The sequence below is a fragment of the Nansenia antarctica genome (genome assembly GCF_963989245.1).
Source record: "Nansenia antarctica genome assembly, chromosome: 7".
In the NCBI taxonomy this organism is placed as follows: Eukaryota; Metazoa; Chordata; class Actinopteri; order Argentiniformes; family Microstomatidae; genus Nansenia; species Nansenia antarctica.
The window spans coordinates 16,357,391-16,372,390 of record NC_137677.1 but is presented as its reverse complement, the minus strand read 5'-3'; the positions used below and the strand labels follow the sequence as shown (position 1 = coordinate 16,372,390).

At 47.1% G+C, this 15,000-nt stretch overlaps 2 protein-coding genes across 2 annotated transcripts in view; both read right to left on the bottom strand.

The window, feature by feature from the left end:
- Window positions 1-5,807, bottom strand: part of rhpn1 (rhophilin, Rho GTPase binding protein 1) — a gene marked incomplete at its 3' end in the record, with an annotated part of 10,624 nt that extends 4,817 nt beyond the window's left edge. The window contains exons 1-2 of the mRNA XM_080536332.1: window positions 5,743-5,807; window positions 3,811-3,926 (exon numbers count right to left, since the gene is read on the bottom strand). Coding sequence (XP_080392458.1) covers window positions 3,811-3,926; window positions 5,743-5,778 — 152 coding nt within the window. The 5' untranslated portion in view covers window positions 5,779-5,807. The remainder of the gene's footprint in view (window positions 1-3,810; window positions 3,927-5,742) is intronic.
- Window positions 5,808-6,827: 1,020 nt separating this feature from the next.
- The window catches only part of LOC308162458 (1-phosphatidylinositol 4,5-bisphosphate phosphodiesterase gamma-1-like), a 28,152-nt gene continuing 19,979 nt past the window's right edge, over window positions 6,828-15,000 (bottom strand). Inside the window, exons 32-45 of the mRNA XM_080536610.1 lie at window positions 14,760-14,943; window positions 14,591-14,668; window positions 14,367-14,470; window positions 13,107-13,203; window positions 12,921-12,987; window positions 12,617-12,783; window positions 12,309-12,405; window positions 11,933-12,157; window positions 10,726-10,871; window positions 10,483-10,597; window positions 10,102-10,263; window positions 9,463-9,551; window positions 8,744-8,928; window positions 6,828-8,476 (exon numbers count right to left, since the gene is read on the bottom strand). Coding sequence (XP_080392736.1) covers window positions 8,416-8,476; window positions 8,744-8,928; window positions 9,463-9,551; window positions 10,102-10,263; window positions 10,483-10,597; window positions 10,726-10,871; window positions 11,933-12,157; window positions 12,309-12,405; window positions 12,617-12,783; window positions 12,921-12,987; window positions 13,107-13,203; window positions 14,367-14,470; window positions 14,591-14,668; window positions 14,760-14,943 — 1,777 coding nt within the window. The 3' untranslated portion in view covers window positions 6,828-8,415. The remainder of the gene's footprint in view (window positions 8,477-8,743; window positions 8,929-9,462; window positions 9,552-10,101; window positions 10,264-10,482; window positions 10,598-10,725; window positions 10,872-11,932; window positions 12,158-12,308; window positions 12,406-12,616; window positions 12,784-12,920; window positions 12,988-13,106; window positions 13,204-14,366; window positions 14,471-14,590; window positions 14,669-14,759; window positions 14,944-15,000) is intronic.

The following is a 15,000-nucleotide window of genomic DNA, read 5'->3' as shown; positions in this document are numbered from 1 at the left end:
AATCAAGCTCACGTTGCTGTGGGTGCTCTGATGTAAAAACATGCACATCAGATAGTTGTCACGGTAAGTGAACATCTTCCAGGAATACTGGGTAATCCTTAGGTTACGCAATCTTGGACACTTTCTGGAGCTCTAAGAATGGCCACACCCTTTGCCAGAAGTGGATTAGGCACCAATGTGAGTCTTTCAACAACGACAACACACACACACGCACACACACACACACACATCAATACCCGCACGCACGCAGGTCCACCCTTTAATAGACTTAACCTGTCCCCAAACCCTCCTGAACCTCACATCCTCACACACACACACACACACACACACACACACACACACACACACACACACACACACACACACACACACACACACACACACATCTTAGGCCTATACTGTACTTAACCCCCTCACACACCTCCATGGCTCTATCCTATTTCACCCCTTGCCCCTACCACTTAGCCCTACCCCTCCGTGTTGTGTGTTCACGTGTAGGGTTATGGTGTGTAGGGTTATGTAGGGTTATGGTGTGTAGGGTTATGGTGTGTAGGGCCCTCCAAATTGAGTTTTTTCAGAGGCACAAAATATCTGCAAAATCTCCCAGAATGCCTAGAGAATCATCAGGCACGAACAACAAAATAAAACCACAAATGTTATTATTATCTTCGTTAATAAAGATTTTTAAAATTATGACAACCATCGTATCATCAATTCAATATATTATAGACCTTTTCTTTATAACATAACAAAAAGAATCGCTAAGAATGCTGATGTCTCTAGCTAGCTAGTTAACGTTACAACATTGTTTTAAGGCTGATTTGTGCATGACAGTCCCACATTTTCACATATTCCCATGTCACATTTCCCCCCTTTGATGGCATATGACGCCTGAAATTTAACTAACGTTTTTACACTGTTCTTACTGGTCCTATCAGTGCAGACTGGCAGGGTATGAACACGGGTTGCTAGCCTACAGAGCACCACTATTCTGTCATGAACTGGCCTGGTAATGAAGCATTGTTCTTTTTTTATTTGATGAATTGTTTGATCGATTGATAGCGCGAAAGTTATGAACGAATCGCGAGCATCCATGCTTTTCTATGATACTACTGATGACGTATCAGGGTCTTGAAGGGTGGTCCCATTTTATAGGGGAAGATTTCAACCGCTACCCCTTGTAACTCTGTTCCGAGGGGCAAGCCGAAAAGCGAGTGGCACTCGAAAACGAGGGGTGGGGATAAACATAAGAAATGAGATTGGGTCCATGAGTGCCACCTCCCCCACAGAGGCTTGGATCCAACCTCAGCCCCCCCCCCCCCCCCCCTCCTCCTCTCCCCACCTTACACCTCTTTGGCCCAAGAACAATCTGATTATGGTCAGCTTTAAAGGGCTGCCAAATACCCCCCCTTACACATACTCACTTAACACACAAATTCTACAACAGAGAACAAGGAAACAAATCACTTCTGGTTCTGCTGTGTGTATCGACGTATTATGTCTGAGTTATGTCGAGCTGTCATTTCACTCAGGGAAAAGGTTGTACGACTTCTGGAGCTCGTTAGCGTCTCTCTACAACGCAGCCAGAACAATCCAGAACAATCCCCCACGGTCATGTTCTGAGATGAACTGAGTGACGCCAGAGTCGTCAGGGTGAGGCTGGTTACTGTCTCCCTTAGTGGAGTTCCCACAGATAACACACTGACTAACACACATGCCAGCACGTAATATGACGTCTTCATTAGCAAATCAAAAGCTCTAATGAGTTACCCCCCCCCCCCCCCATCTCTCGTTAGTCTCCCCTCCCCCTCCCTGACCCAATTTCAACCAATTGTGTGTGTGTGTGTGTGTGTGTGTGTGTGTGTGTGTGTGTGTGTGCGTGCGTGCGTGTGCGTGTGTGTGTGTGTGTGTGTGTGTGTGTGTGTGTGTGTGTTAAGATCCACTTGCTCTGGTGAGGAAAAAATACGCCTTCCAGTTAGCTACGGACAAATAAGCGGTGACAAGAGAGCTTCCCATAGCCCCTCCCCTCAGCTTCCCATAGCCCCTCCCCTCTGAATGTGGTGCCAGGGAAGGAGGAAGGTGCAGGAGACAAAGCCTGTTGATTGGGGGCTGGCTGGCCTCTTTGTCTCTGTGACCTCATCCCCAATAGAGAGGGGAGGCAGGGTTATTCCCGCACTCCCAGTCATCCCTCTTTGGAGGAGAGAAAGAGGGGCTTCACAACCCCAGCCTCATGGGACCCTGAGTCAACTGTGTGTCACTACCAACGAGGTATCAGCCTACCAAGTTGGTGAAAGAAATCCATGAAATCTCTTCCAACTCAATGACTAACTGATATTTTTTTCTTCTTAAGCAAGCTTTTTGCCAAAACCCAATCTCAAAGAACACAAGAGAGGTATGAGGAGGAGGGTTGGCTGTCTTTTAATTAGGAGGATGATGTTTTTGGAGTGGATCTCATTAGATCCTGACCCAGCATAGCAGAGCGGCTAACTAAAGAGTCAGGAGAGGAGAGAGCTGTAATTAAGTACTCCTCCTCCTCCTCCTCCTCCTCCTCCTCCTCTTTTCAGATAAATGTGTGAGAGAGAGACTAGGCCCTGACCTAAGCAACAGCTTTACTGTGCAACGTAACCACTCATGATATCACTGGCTTACACTAGCTAGTATACTCACACATGAACAGAAAAGTACTCATACGGACGTAAGCCATATAATTTACAATACCTTTATACCTTCAACTACAGTTACACGATTCTTATAGCACAGCCCTAAAGGCTATACGTACGCAGGGTACATTACATGAGTGTGGGTGGATTTTATAAACTGTCACAGTTGAAAAGGGGAGTAGTAAAGGCAGTGAGGATAAAGTTGACGCTAATGCTTTGAGAGAGAGAGGCCTTTAAAGACGAAGGCCTATGCTTTGATGTTCTGCCACCAGCTTTTTTATTTCTTCTTTTTGCACTCAAATTAAACTCTAAATACCCTGGGAGAAAGAACTGCCTTTGCTTTAAAACTAAACAAGTTCTGCCCTGGTGTGAGTGTGAGTGCGAGTGCGAGTGCGAGTGCGAGTGCGAGTGCGAGTGCGAGTGCGAGTGCGAGTGTGAGTGTGAGTGTCAGCGTCAGCGTGAGTGTGAGTGTGAGTGTGAGTGTGACCGGTGATATTCCTTTTGACTTGTGAGTGACACATCATATAAATCTAAACTAACAAAAACATGATGACTGGCAAAATCCACACGCACACACCATGGAACACAACAGGGTCGTTAAACAGGGTGGTGATGGTGTTTTGGAAGGGTTGTCCCCACCCCAAACTGTGAGTGCCCCAATGACCTCTTCACACGACAGGGGTGAGGGCAGGTCTGTATACTCAGGAGCAGAATGTTACTGTCCAAAACTTCTGACTAGCAGCCAGATAATATATACAATTCTAACCAATGAGATGATTGAGTGGCTCGAAATCCACTGGTAGCCGCTGTCCACCCCGGACACTAGCAACGTAGCCACCGCATGCACGCACCATGCGCAGAGAGGTAAGTGGGAAGACATTTTAAATGGTGTCACCAAATGTTTTTATTCACACGTACTGGCAGTTATTCACCAGGGCAGAGTGATCGGAGGATCTCATCAACCTGCACATGTACGTGTGCTGAGTGACCCCTCTGGCACCTCCTCTCCCTGTGCTGCCAGTGAGCCAGTAACGCTGACCCTGCAGACAGGGCTGCTACAGAAGGGCAGAGGCCAAGCAGCAGCAGCAGCAGCAGCAGCAGCAGTGGTGGTGCCCACTCGTTGATTCCCACACATCCCACCCACCCTCACCTGAACAGATTCTCAGCCCCCGCTCTCATGCGCATCTCCTTGTTGATCTGCTGGTTGATGCGAGCGCGACGGTGCTGCAGCTTACTGCGCTGGGTCTGGGCAAAGGGGTCGCAACCCTAGAGAGAAACAGAGAGGAGGAGGAGGAAGGTGAATTATTGTGGTTCATTACATACATGGCTAGAGAACAATGCGTCTCTAATCGGTGCTTGTGTCTGGATGCGATGCACTGTGTGTGTGTGTGTGTAGGTGCATTTGCATCTGTCTGTTGCATACCAGATGGACTGTTCAGTGCATTATACAACGCAGGTAGACCTGTGTCAGACCTGTGTCAGGTAGTGAGTGAGGGAATGCACCTTGTTATGTGACCTTGATTATGAGTGGGTAATTAAGACCACCCGCCCGCACAGCTCCAGCACAGATAGGATCAGGTAGCTTGAGGAACGGGATACCCCTGGCCAAGGTTACCAAGAGACCCAAGCTCAGCGTAACATAGCCTTACTGTTAGATAGTTTTTTTGTCACTGGAGTGAGGGGGAGACCACAGGGCCTGTGTGTCTGTGTGTCTCAAACTGGCTGCCGCGACACACCACCTGGAGATTCGGACTCTCGCCTTACTTTTCATCACTGTTCTCTCTTCCATCTGACTGCATGATCCACACAACATGATCAGTCCTCTCCTCCCTCACACTATGACTCAGGTGTATTTAACCCTGTCCTATACCTTGCTTCATGGGGTTCAGTTTCCATAGCACAACATATCGGGAGACAACTGATGAGAAGCACTGCTAATTACACAAGAGTGCACTCTGAAGTGGAGGAGGGGTAGAATGTGAAATAGGTTCCAATTTTTAAATCCTGTGGTAATACTGTATACCGCGGTAAAATTTGGGGAAGGTTTAACGGTGGATGGATACCACCCAACCCTAATAGGACAATTACCACTTGCTATGTGATGGTGCACGAGTCAGTGACTCAGTCTATGACTCCATCAGCACCAGACTGGCCATTCTACTGTAGAAGCCTGCTGACTACTACCTATCATAAATTACACCAATGCCTGATGTCTACAGGGGCAAACATGTGCATGAACAAGATAAGGAGGAATAAGAAGACAGAGACTAGGCTCTATTGTAAACAATGTGCTACAGTAGAAGATCCTCCCTCCCTCCCTATTCCCCTTCCCAACTATCCATCTCCCAGCTAACCTCCTCCCTTCTCTTCATCCTACTCTCCCCTCATTTTCTCTCTCACTCCTCTCAGTGAAATGTTTGTTTTGCAAGCGCACGCCAAGTAATCCCCAGAGTGCCCGTAGGGATTAGGGTGCTGGCCGTGCTCCGATCTCTGTTCAGCCACCGGGGAGCAGCAGGGGGTGGCACTGACTCTCCATACCTCCATCAATAATCTACCCTCCCCCGTCAAGCAACAGCCAACCACCCCCCCTACAAACACCACAGGTCGCCCTGTGTCCTTTGACTACTGCTGTCAAGGTGAGGTGTGTTGAAGGATGACAGGAGAATGAAGAAACTAACAGCAAGATTCCCCCGCACAACCATAAGTCAGACCGACTAACATTTGGAATATTGTATGGACGGCCAGTTGGCTGGGGAACCATGAACCAGCTCAGCTGTTATGCTACACCGCTCATCAGTGAACCTTTCAACAGGAGGCGATAGGACTCTGCTCAATGCAGGCTGTCACTCATTCGTTACTGTGAATTAATTGTACAAAGACCTGACAGTTATTGATTATGTGATATAAGTTACTATATGGGATGCAGTATTCCCAAGTTGTTCAAGTTAAATTGTAGCTGTCACAAATGTAACTGTGTGTGTGTGTGTGTGTGTGTGTGTGTGTGTGTGTGTGTGTGTGTGTGTGTGTGTGTGTGTGTGTGTGTGTGTGTGTGTGTGTGTGTCTGTGTGTGTGTCAGTGTCACCTTTCGGACACTCCCGCTGTGACTCCCCTCCTCCATCGGCGGGGGTAACTCCTCGTCGGAGCCAGGTTCAGACATCTCGGGCTCTCTGTAGGGATGACGGAAGGCGTTATTAACCACGGTGTTTGATCATATCCAAACAAACAGAGACCAGACTAGAGCTAGCTCAGTCTACACACTTGCCTGGTTGCAGCAGCTTCTCCCATCCTCACCAGAAGGCTAGCTGACTGGCTAATTTACACTCCGTAGGCAACCTGTTGCACCGGCATTTGTATAACTCCAGATGGGCAGAGAGTTTCTTCCGAAGGATGGTTAGCGAGATGAAACAACATGGGGAAAGACCGATCAAACACTGACCACAGCTAGCTACGTTGGTAACTGTCCTCTTGAACCTACAACATTAAACTCCTTTCAACTTCACCACAAAACAGCTTTCGGGCCAGACTTCGCTCCAGCAGCGTGGGATTATCCCAGAAGGCGGTGCCCCCAGGTCCATCATAGCCAATGACGTTGTACTCTGCCAAACTGACACTGAGAACGACCAATCAAAATACGAACTCTTTATAACTGACAGGAAACAACTGTCCAATAGTGAACACACTGGGCGGTATCCATTATTTTATTTTTTACTGTGGAATCACAGTTGCCATACCAACGGCTAGGCGTTTAAGTTGTTGGGTGTGTGGGGGTGGAGGCTCGAGGGAAGAGAGGTTTCGGTCCGTTGTTTTGCTGCATGTGCGTCAATGTATTCTAAATGTTTAATGACAACTATGTATGTTTCTGTTGACAAAGTCTTGATTAGTCTACAATCAATTGAACTACATTATTCTAACAAACAGTAATGGTTCGTAGAAATACTCACAAATAATCACTTGAATGGTAGGCCTACATGATCAATAACCGTCCACGGATCACCTCAGCCATTGATGAAACGTTTAATGCAGCCTCAAGCAGCCTAACCTAAAGTAATTAGCCTAAATTATATTAACCCCTACTGGCCTACATATTGCACCATTTACCACATGTTTCAAAGAGGTTCTACCAAGAAAACAGTGAAACAGCTTGACAAACAGATGAAACTTGCACAGGATTTTATTGTCAGAGTAATACTACTGGACAGTCAGCATAAATACAGTGAGAAATATAACTTGAATCAAATACACATGGGCTGGGTCGAAAAGGCAACCTTTGCATAGAAGTCCCTACCAAGTGCATTTAAGTGAAGGGGGAGGGAAGAGGTGAAGACATTTAAAGGGAGTTTAATTTTTACAGATATAGATGTACATAGATGTACTTTCATTTACTTAAACGGGATCTGCATATCTGTCTGATAAATAAAATAAAAAGTTATATACAATTAATAATTAGTAGAAACATCGACGGAGAAGGAGAGGCAAATGTGGGTACAAGAGAGTGACAGGGTTGTCGTGTTGCCAGGCAATGTTGCTACTGTAGACATTGCCCCAAAGAGCACATCAAGGGACTCCTCATAAGGTTGATCCTAGATCTGAAGTTGGGCGGGTGGGGCAATATACAGTAGCACTGGTGGGAGATAGGGTCTGTCAGCATGGTATGTTGCAGGCAGGTAAGAGAGTACTCTGTTAGATCCTGTGATAGCCCTTGTTTGTCATGTGTCTACTCAGTACAGAGAAATAAAGAGATCTGGCACCCACCCGTAAGAGGAAATAGATGTATCTCCCTCTCTTCTGCCCTCTCCACTCCCTCCATTCTCTAATTCCCCTTCTCTCATCCAATGTCTCCAAGGTAGTGTACTATATGGAGAGCCCTTTAAGAAGTGAATGACTATAGCATGCAGGGGTAGATAGGGGGTCTATAGGTATTATTTTGCACACAATCTCTCAACAGAAGACCCCCATCTCCAGGAGGCAAGGCAGACTTCAGTCCCTGCTGTTGTATTCTGATCCCCATTTTCAGGAATAGACTTTAGTCTTGATCCTGCTCCCATTTGAAATCCCCTTAAACCCCATTACATGTACATTACATGGGTAGTGGTTGAGATGTATCTCTCTTTAGCTTTTTGTGCGCAAGCCAAAGTTTTTTATTATTCTTGCTCTGTTTCTGTTCATGGTTCACAATTTCCAGTTTCCAGTATTTGTGAAGTGAAGTTCCGGCATGAAGAGTTGTAAACAGTGTAAAAGTTGACTCTAACACTCTCATGCACCAGCTTACTACACTCATAGTGTGTGGGCTATATCTCATATCAACATCAAAGGCACAAATGTCTAGTTATTCCCTTTGTTGCTACCCATGTCTGCTTCTCCCTTCCAGACCAGAACAGCTGGCTCCAGTTAGGTTTTTTCTCAGTTCAGAGCAATATTTGTAACCTGAGTTTTCATTCTCCTCTTTCCTGTTTTTAGTCTGTGTCCATGATTGGTTGCTTTTATAGCTTATTAGATTTCAGAGAGTTTTTACATGAGAAGCCTGAGTGTGTGTTTTACTTGTTATCTGATACATTATAGTTCTTTGAAGTCCTGTGCAGTCCTACTGCATGTACTCTAGTATGACTATGGCCACTTATAGTGTGATTATTCCAGTTATTATTTGATTGCATTCTTTTCCCACAGGGAACTGTGTCTGAGTTCATCACTGTGCAGCGTTGGAGTTCCTGTGAGCCTTCTTCCCAGGATGTGATTGCGCCCTCTGGTGGTAGGGAATTTAGTTGCGCTTCGGCCCCACCTGCTGCCTCAGCCTCTCCCTCTTCTTCTTCTCTATCAGCCTGAGAGGAGGAGGCAGATACAGAGAGGTTGCAGACTACAGACTGACATTGTGTGCGTGCTTGTGTGTGTGTGTGTGTGTGTGTGTGTGTGTGTGTGTGTGTGTGTGTGAGGGAGGGGTGTATGATTGTGTGCATGCACACGTGCGCATGTGTGTAAGAGAGAGAGAGAGACAGAGGGAGAGATACAGAATAGAATAAAGTGTGTGTATGATAGGCTAGATGTGGCGTGTGTGAGTGTGCATGCATGTTTAGTGTATGCATCGTTACCTGCGGTTGCGGGCTTCCACTAGCTCACTGAGCTGGTCCTGGGCTGCTCTCAGCTCCTCCAGACTCTTCTGGTAGCTGTGATCCCCTGAGCCCGCCCTCTCCAGAACTGATACCTGATTGGTCAACTCGCTGGTGCGATCCCGAAGCCGTTGGATGGTTGAATAGAGGTTTTCATCATCTTCCTCCTGCAATCACAGCCAATAGCAAAGGGAGATGGACTGGCATTGTAACAAACATTGAAGGTATAGATATACACTGATGAACCAAACCATTATGACCACCTCTCTAATTGCTGTTGGTATTATGCCTAATATGATAGCGCATCGATGAGCCTTGGGCGCCCAACACCCTGTCGCCGGTTTGTGGTTTGTCTGTCCTCTGACCACTGTCAGTAGGTACCCACTACTGCTGATCGGGAGCAGCCACAAGCCTTGCTGTTTCAGAGATGCTCTGACCCAGTCGTCTGGACATAACAATTTGGCCTTTGTCAAAGTCGCTCAGGTCTTTACTCCTACTAATTTCTCCTGCATCCAACACGTCAACTTCAAGAACTGACTGTTCACTTGCTGCCTAATACATCCCACCCCTTGGCAGGTGCCGTTGTAACAAGATTATCAATGTTATTCACTTCACCTGTCAGTGGTCATAATGTTTTGGCTCATCGGTCTACATATGTCTATGTGATGTGGAGTGTGTATGCTGGGTGTGTTTGAGCCTACCTTGGCATTTACAATCTCTATGTGAACCAGCAGAGAGGCCAGCTCCAACTCCTCACTGTAGCTGTTCTTCAGAGGCACACTCCTATAGCCTGAAGTGACAGCATATATATATATATATATATATATATATATATATATATATATATATATATATATATATATATATAAGAGATAGATACCAAATAAATATGTAGATGCATTTAATCTACTGCTCCTACTACTTTCACTACTACTACTTTCACTACTAATGCTTCTACTACTACTATTACTACTGCTGTTGCTACTACCACTACTACTGCTCCTACTACTACTACTACTACTACTACTACTACTACTACTACTACTATTACTACTATTACTAACACTACTACTACTACTACTACTACTACTACTACTACTACTACTACTATTACTAACACTACTACTACTGCTACTACTACTGCTACTACTACTATTGCTGCTACTGCTACTGCTGCTGCTACTACTACTATCACTACTACTATTACTAGCACTACTACTACTACTACTACTACTACTACTACTACTACTACTACTACTACTACTACTACTACTACTACTACTACTACTACTGCTATTACACACACACACACACACACACACACACACACACACACACACCTGTTCTTAATGAGCGGACTGGGTAGATGGCCTGGGCCAGGAAGTTGGGGTCGCTGAACATGTCTTCCTCATAGACCAGGAAGCGCAGGAAGGAGAAGTCAGGGTTGTGAACATCAAACATAAACTGTCTCTGTACCCACACAGGGTTCAGCCCATTATCAGCTAGGGAGGAAGGGAGAGAGAGAGAGTGCATCTGAGGTTAGAGTTGTACAACCAATACAAACTCGTCCTTCACTGGCCAAACAAAAACAGAGAGATTTCTTTTTGAAAGTGTTTTATTGAAATAAGCAAGGGCCACAAGATGGAAGAGAAGGCCTAAGAAGACAGTCAGATGACCCGCTGTTAGGACAGAGTGCTGTGTGGCCAGGTGTGTTTTCCTACCCACGACGTCGGTCTTGCTCTTGCTACAGTCGTAGTCAGCTCCAAACACCTCCACCTCCACGAAGGGACAGACAATACTGCGGCCATTCTTAGGGAGGTGACGCGCTCCCAGGACCTGAGACGGACGGAAAGAGGGGTGGAGAACGGAGGGGGAACGTGAATAAACCAGGGGAGCAAAAACAGACCGAACATGGAAAGAGATGGAGGAAGAAAAGTGTCCTCCGTCCTGATTGGTTCCCTGACCTGTAGCTGGATGGTGATTGGTTCCAAGCGGAGGGTGTCTTTGTTGAAGGGGTCAAAGGTGTCATCTCTCATGATGTCAGGCTGAGGCACATAGCCACTCCCCCCGCCCAGCATGAACAAGCCCTGGTTCAACTGCATGGGCTTATCTACACAGGCACACACGTCATAAACAAACACAGATCAAATAAACACACATCTGCAGCATGACCTTTTGCTAACTGTTATGTCCCTCGTCCTGTCACGCTTGTGTTTGTGTTTCCATCTATGTCTCCTCCTCTCACTGTCATTCAATACAGGTGCCCGTCCATCATCATTCGCGCACCTGTTCCGGACCAATCAGCCGTCTGTCCTCTGTTCAGAAGTCATTGTCTGTTGTGTTGTGTTTGGTGTCTATCGTTGTAATTGTAATTGCCAAGCCACGCGCATATTTCTTATTTTGTTTGTTTAAAGCTATACATGGGATAGTGTTTTTTGTTTGTGGTTACTACGTGAAGGGACAGAGGGGATAGGTAAGCTGCCCATGGGCTTACATTTCATCACGTAGCTACATCTTTGTTATAAACATGAGGAACGGGTGCCACCCCCATGTATTTATACTAGGTCTGGTCTGGTGTGGTTAGGTAGCTAGGACTTTTTATTTTCCTTGGCACCATTCACAGTCCCCTTTGTTCTCTTGTGCCGATTATTTTTGTTTATACAATAAATTCTTGCATTTTAGTTTGATTTGCATCGCACCTACATTCTGCAGGCATTGTGTTAGGCTCTGGTTTTATCCTAGACAGAAGGGTTGTAACACAAACACACACACGCGCGCACACACACACACACACACACGCACACACAGACACACACGCACACAGACACACAACACCCACACACACACAGACACACAGACACACACACACACACACACTCACACTCACGCACGTACGCACGCACACACACACACACGCACACACAGACACACACACACACACACACACACACACACACACACACACGCACACACACAGACACAGACACACACACGCACACGCACGCGCACACACACAGACACACACACACACACAGACACACACACACAGACACACACACACACACACGCACACACACACACAGACACACACACACACACACACACGCACACACACACAGACACACACAGACACACAGACACACACACACACACACACACACACACACTCACCAGGGGTCTGGAAGTTGAGTGCTACCAGCTGGGACCCACAGAGCCACATGGGCAGTGGGTCGTAGTTGGAGGAGTCCAGCCTCTGTCCTCGGGGGTAGACCCTGGACAGCTGACCACGGTTATACTGCAGGAAGCGCTTCCCTCGCACACGCGTGGCAAACTTCTCTGCCTTGGTCTCCGGGAACGAAGACATGTCCCGGTAACATGCTCGCTCTGTACCAATCTCTTAAGAAGAGAGATGGATCACACACACACACACACACACACACACACACACACAGGAGAGGAATGTGAGGTGAGAGAAAGCAGTGGTAAAAAGCAGGAAGAGTTGGAGGAGTGTGTTGGAGGAGTGTGTTGGAGGAGTGTGTGCCCTTACTCTCCTCGTTGAAGGGGACAGGTCTACAGTACACCACCAGTTCAGACAGCTCCAGAGCTATCTTCTTCCTCCTCTCCATCTGCTTCTCCTCCTGCATCTGTTACCATGGAGACCAGCTCACATCAGGACCGACACAGCACATTACTGCTCTCAGCCTGCCTGTAACCTGCATCTTACAGGTCCATTTAAATGTCTGATCTACCACGTGTGAATGTGAAAGAAACATTAGTGTGTGTGCTTGTGTGTGTGTTAGTGTGTGTATGTTAGTGTGTGTTTGTTAGTGTGTCTTTTCGCAGTGGTGTACTGACCCGTGCGTCTGCGCTCTGCGTGGCCTCGCGGATCTTGCTGACCCAGCCGGTGAGGTCATCAAGTGCGTCCGCGGCGATGTCCAGCGTCTGGACTGGGTGAGAGGACATCTGCTGGGAGTGAACTGTGAACACATACGGCCTGGAGCTCTTCCCATCCTTCTGTACCACTATAGACAGAGATAGAGAGTTACACACACACACACACACACACACACACACACACTGCTTTCATTCTTATATACAACAGACTTATCTTACCTACAACTTGCGTATACAAACTAAACAGGGTTCCACACAGACTCACCTACATGGCTGGTGGGAACATCAATGAAGCCCTTGAGGAAGGTACCTAATGGACTGTTCTCTGTGGACTGAACCAACACACAGGAAGTGAGGGGACAGTGTGGATTCCTGTGTCTTTAGGGGTGAGGTTTTTGTGTGTGTGTGTGTGTGGGGGGGGGGGGGGGGCAGGCTGTATACTGTAACATACCGCATCATCTGTCTCACGGGTGGGGGAGCTGGGCACTTCTTCCACATAATTGGCAGGAAACCACAGTTGCTTCTTCCCTCCATAGTCACCTCGCCACCTAGGGACCAGGAGGGGGAAATGCACCCAATGAGGGACTACCGTATTTTCCGGACTATAAGTCGCATAGTTTTTTCATAGTTTGGCTGGTCCTTCGACTTATAGTCAGGTGCGACTTATATATCAAAATGTACATAATTTCATTAACATTACTGTCTACAGCCGCGAGAGGGCGCTCTGGGCCGCTCTGGGCTTGTGACAACTATATGCTGCTCCTGTACCACTGAAGAAATTAGGCTAACTGAAACATTAACGGGAGCTTGGTGAACTTGCTTACCGGTAACTTGCTTGTTGGACTCGCTGGCTTGTTATGTTAATCTGGCCTATTCAGCCTCCCAGGTATGTTCTTTATGCTATTATGTAGCTCAATAACTGTTAATGTGTTACGTTAACAAACCGGACACCTATTCAGCCTGTTGTTCTGTGTGCTATTGTGTAGCTGAATAACTTGCCTTTCCAGATTAAATATCTGTTCTTGGTCTTGGATTTTGTGAAATACATTTCTAAATAAATGTGACTTATAGTCCAGTGCGACTTATATATGTTTTTATCCTCTTCGTGACACATTTTCTGACTGATGCGACTTATAGTCCGGAAAATACGGTACTTGGAGAAGAGCTGTAGATACAGTTAAATGATGCTACAGGATTTTTGTTGCTAATTCTTTACATAATACTGTGTCTTTCTGTATGGTTAATTTTATAATATTAGGCCTATATACATAATAATATAATTTATTATCTCATTAGACCACACAACAAACATAATTCAGCTTATTTATAAACAAGCTTTTTCTCATGGTGCCCCTCTCTGTCCAATCAGGCAATTTCTTGTTTATTTCTTGTGAGCACTCATTTAATACTGGCTGCAATTAAACTAATATCAACAAATATAAACCCCTCAGCAGACCCCCCCCCCCCCCTCACCAGAGCCCCCCACCCCCCCCTCACCAGACCCCCCCACCCCACCCCCGCCTCCCACACCCGTCCCCTCACCAGACACCCCCCCCACCCCTGCCTCCCACACCCGTCCCCTCACCAGCACCCCCCCCACCCCTGCCTCCCACACTCGTCCCCTCACCAGATCCCCCCCACCCCCGCCTCCCACACCCGTCCCCTTACCAGACCCCCCCCCACCCCTGCCTCCCATACCCCCCCCTCTCACCAGCCACCCTCCTGCTTGTCAGCGTTGAGGATCAGGGCCTGTTTGGGGAAACACAGCTCGTCGTCCCTCTGGGCGCGGTAGTCATACAGGGCTTTGACCGTGCACTGCAGACAAGAGCACTAACTGTTAACCAGAACCGGACCACTTTATTCTGTAACACTATTACACAAGACCAGAACTTGCCCCCTACAAAACATATACTAGAAGACGGTGGTTTAACCTACCCGGGCTGTGGGCATCTTGTTGGCCTCCACATAAAAGTGTGGAGTGCGGACCTCATACAGCGCCCCGTAATCTAGTTCCTGAACAGACACCATGGAGGGAAACACAAACAGTGGTGTTTTAAAGTGCTGTGGTCTACTCCTGTGTCCTGACCAGGGTCTGTGTACTGACCGTGGTCCCCATGCGGTCGAGGGTGTCCTCGTTGATGGGGTAGCGGAGTCTCATCTTGCGATAAAGGGGGTGTTTCTCGTAGTAGCTGACCAGATCCACCAGGCTCTCAAACTCAGCTGAGCTCCCTAGCATGAAGAGACGACCCTCCTGCTGGATACGGCAGTGCTTGATCTTCCCCTCTGCCCTACGGAGAGACAGAGAGAACGAGAAAGAGAGAGAGAGAGAGAGAGAAAGAGAAAGA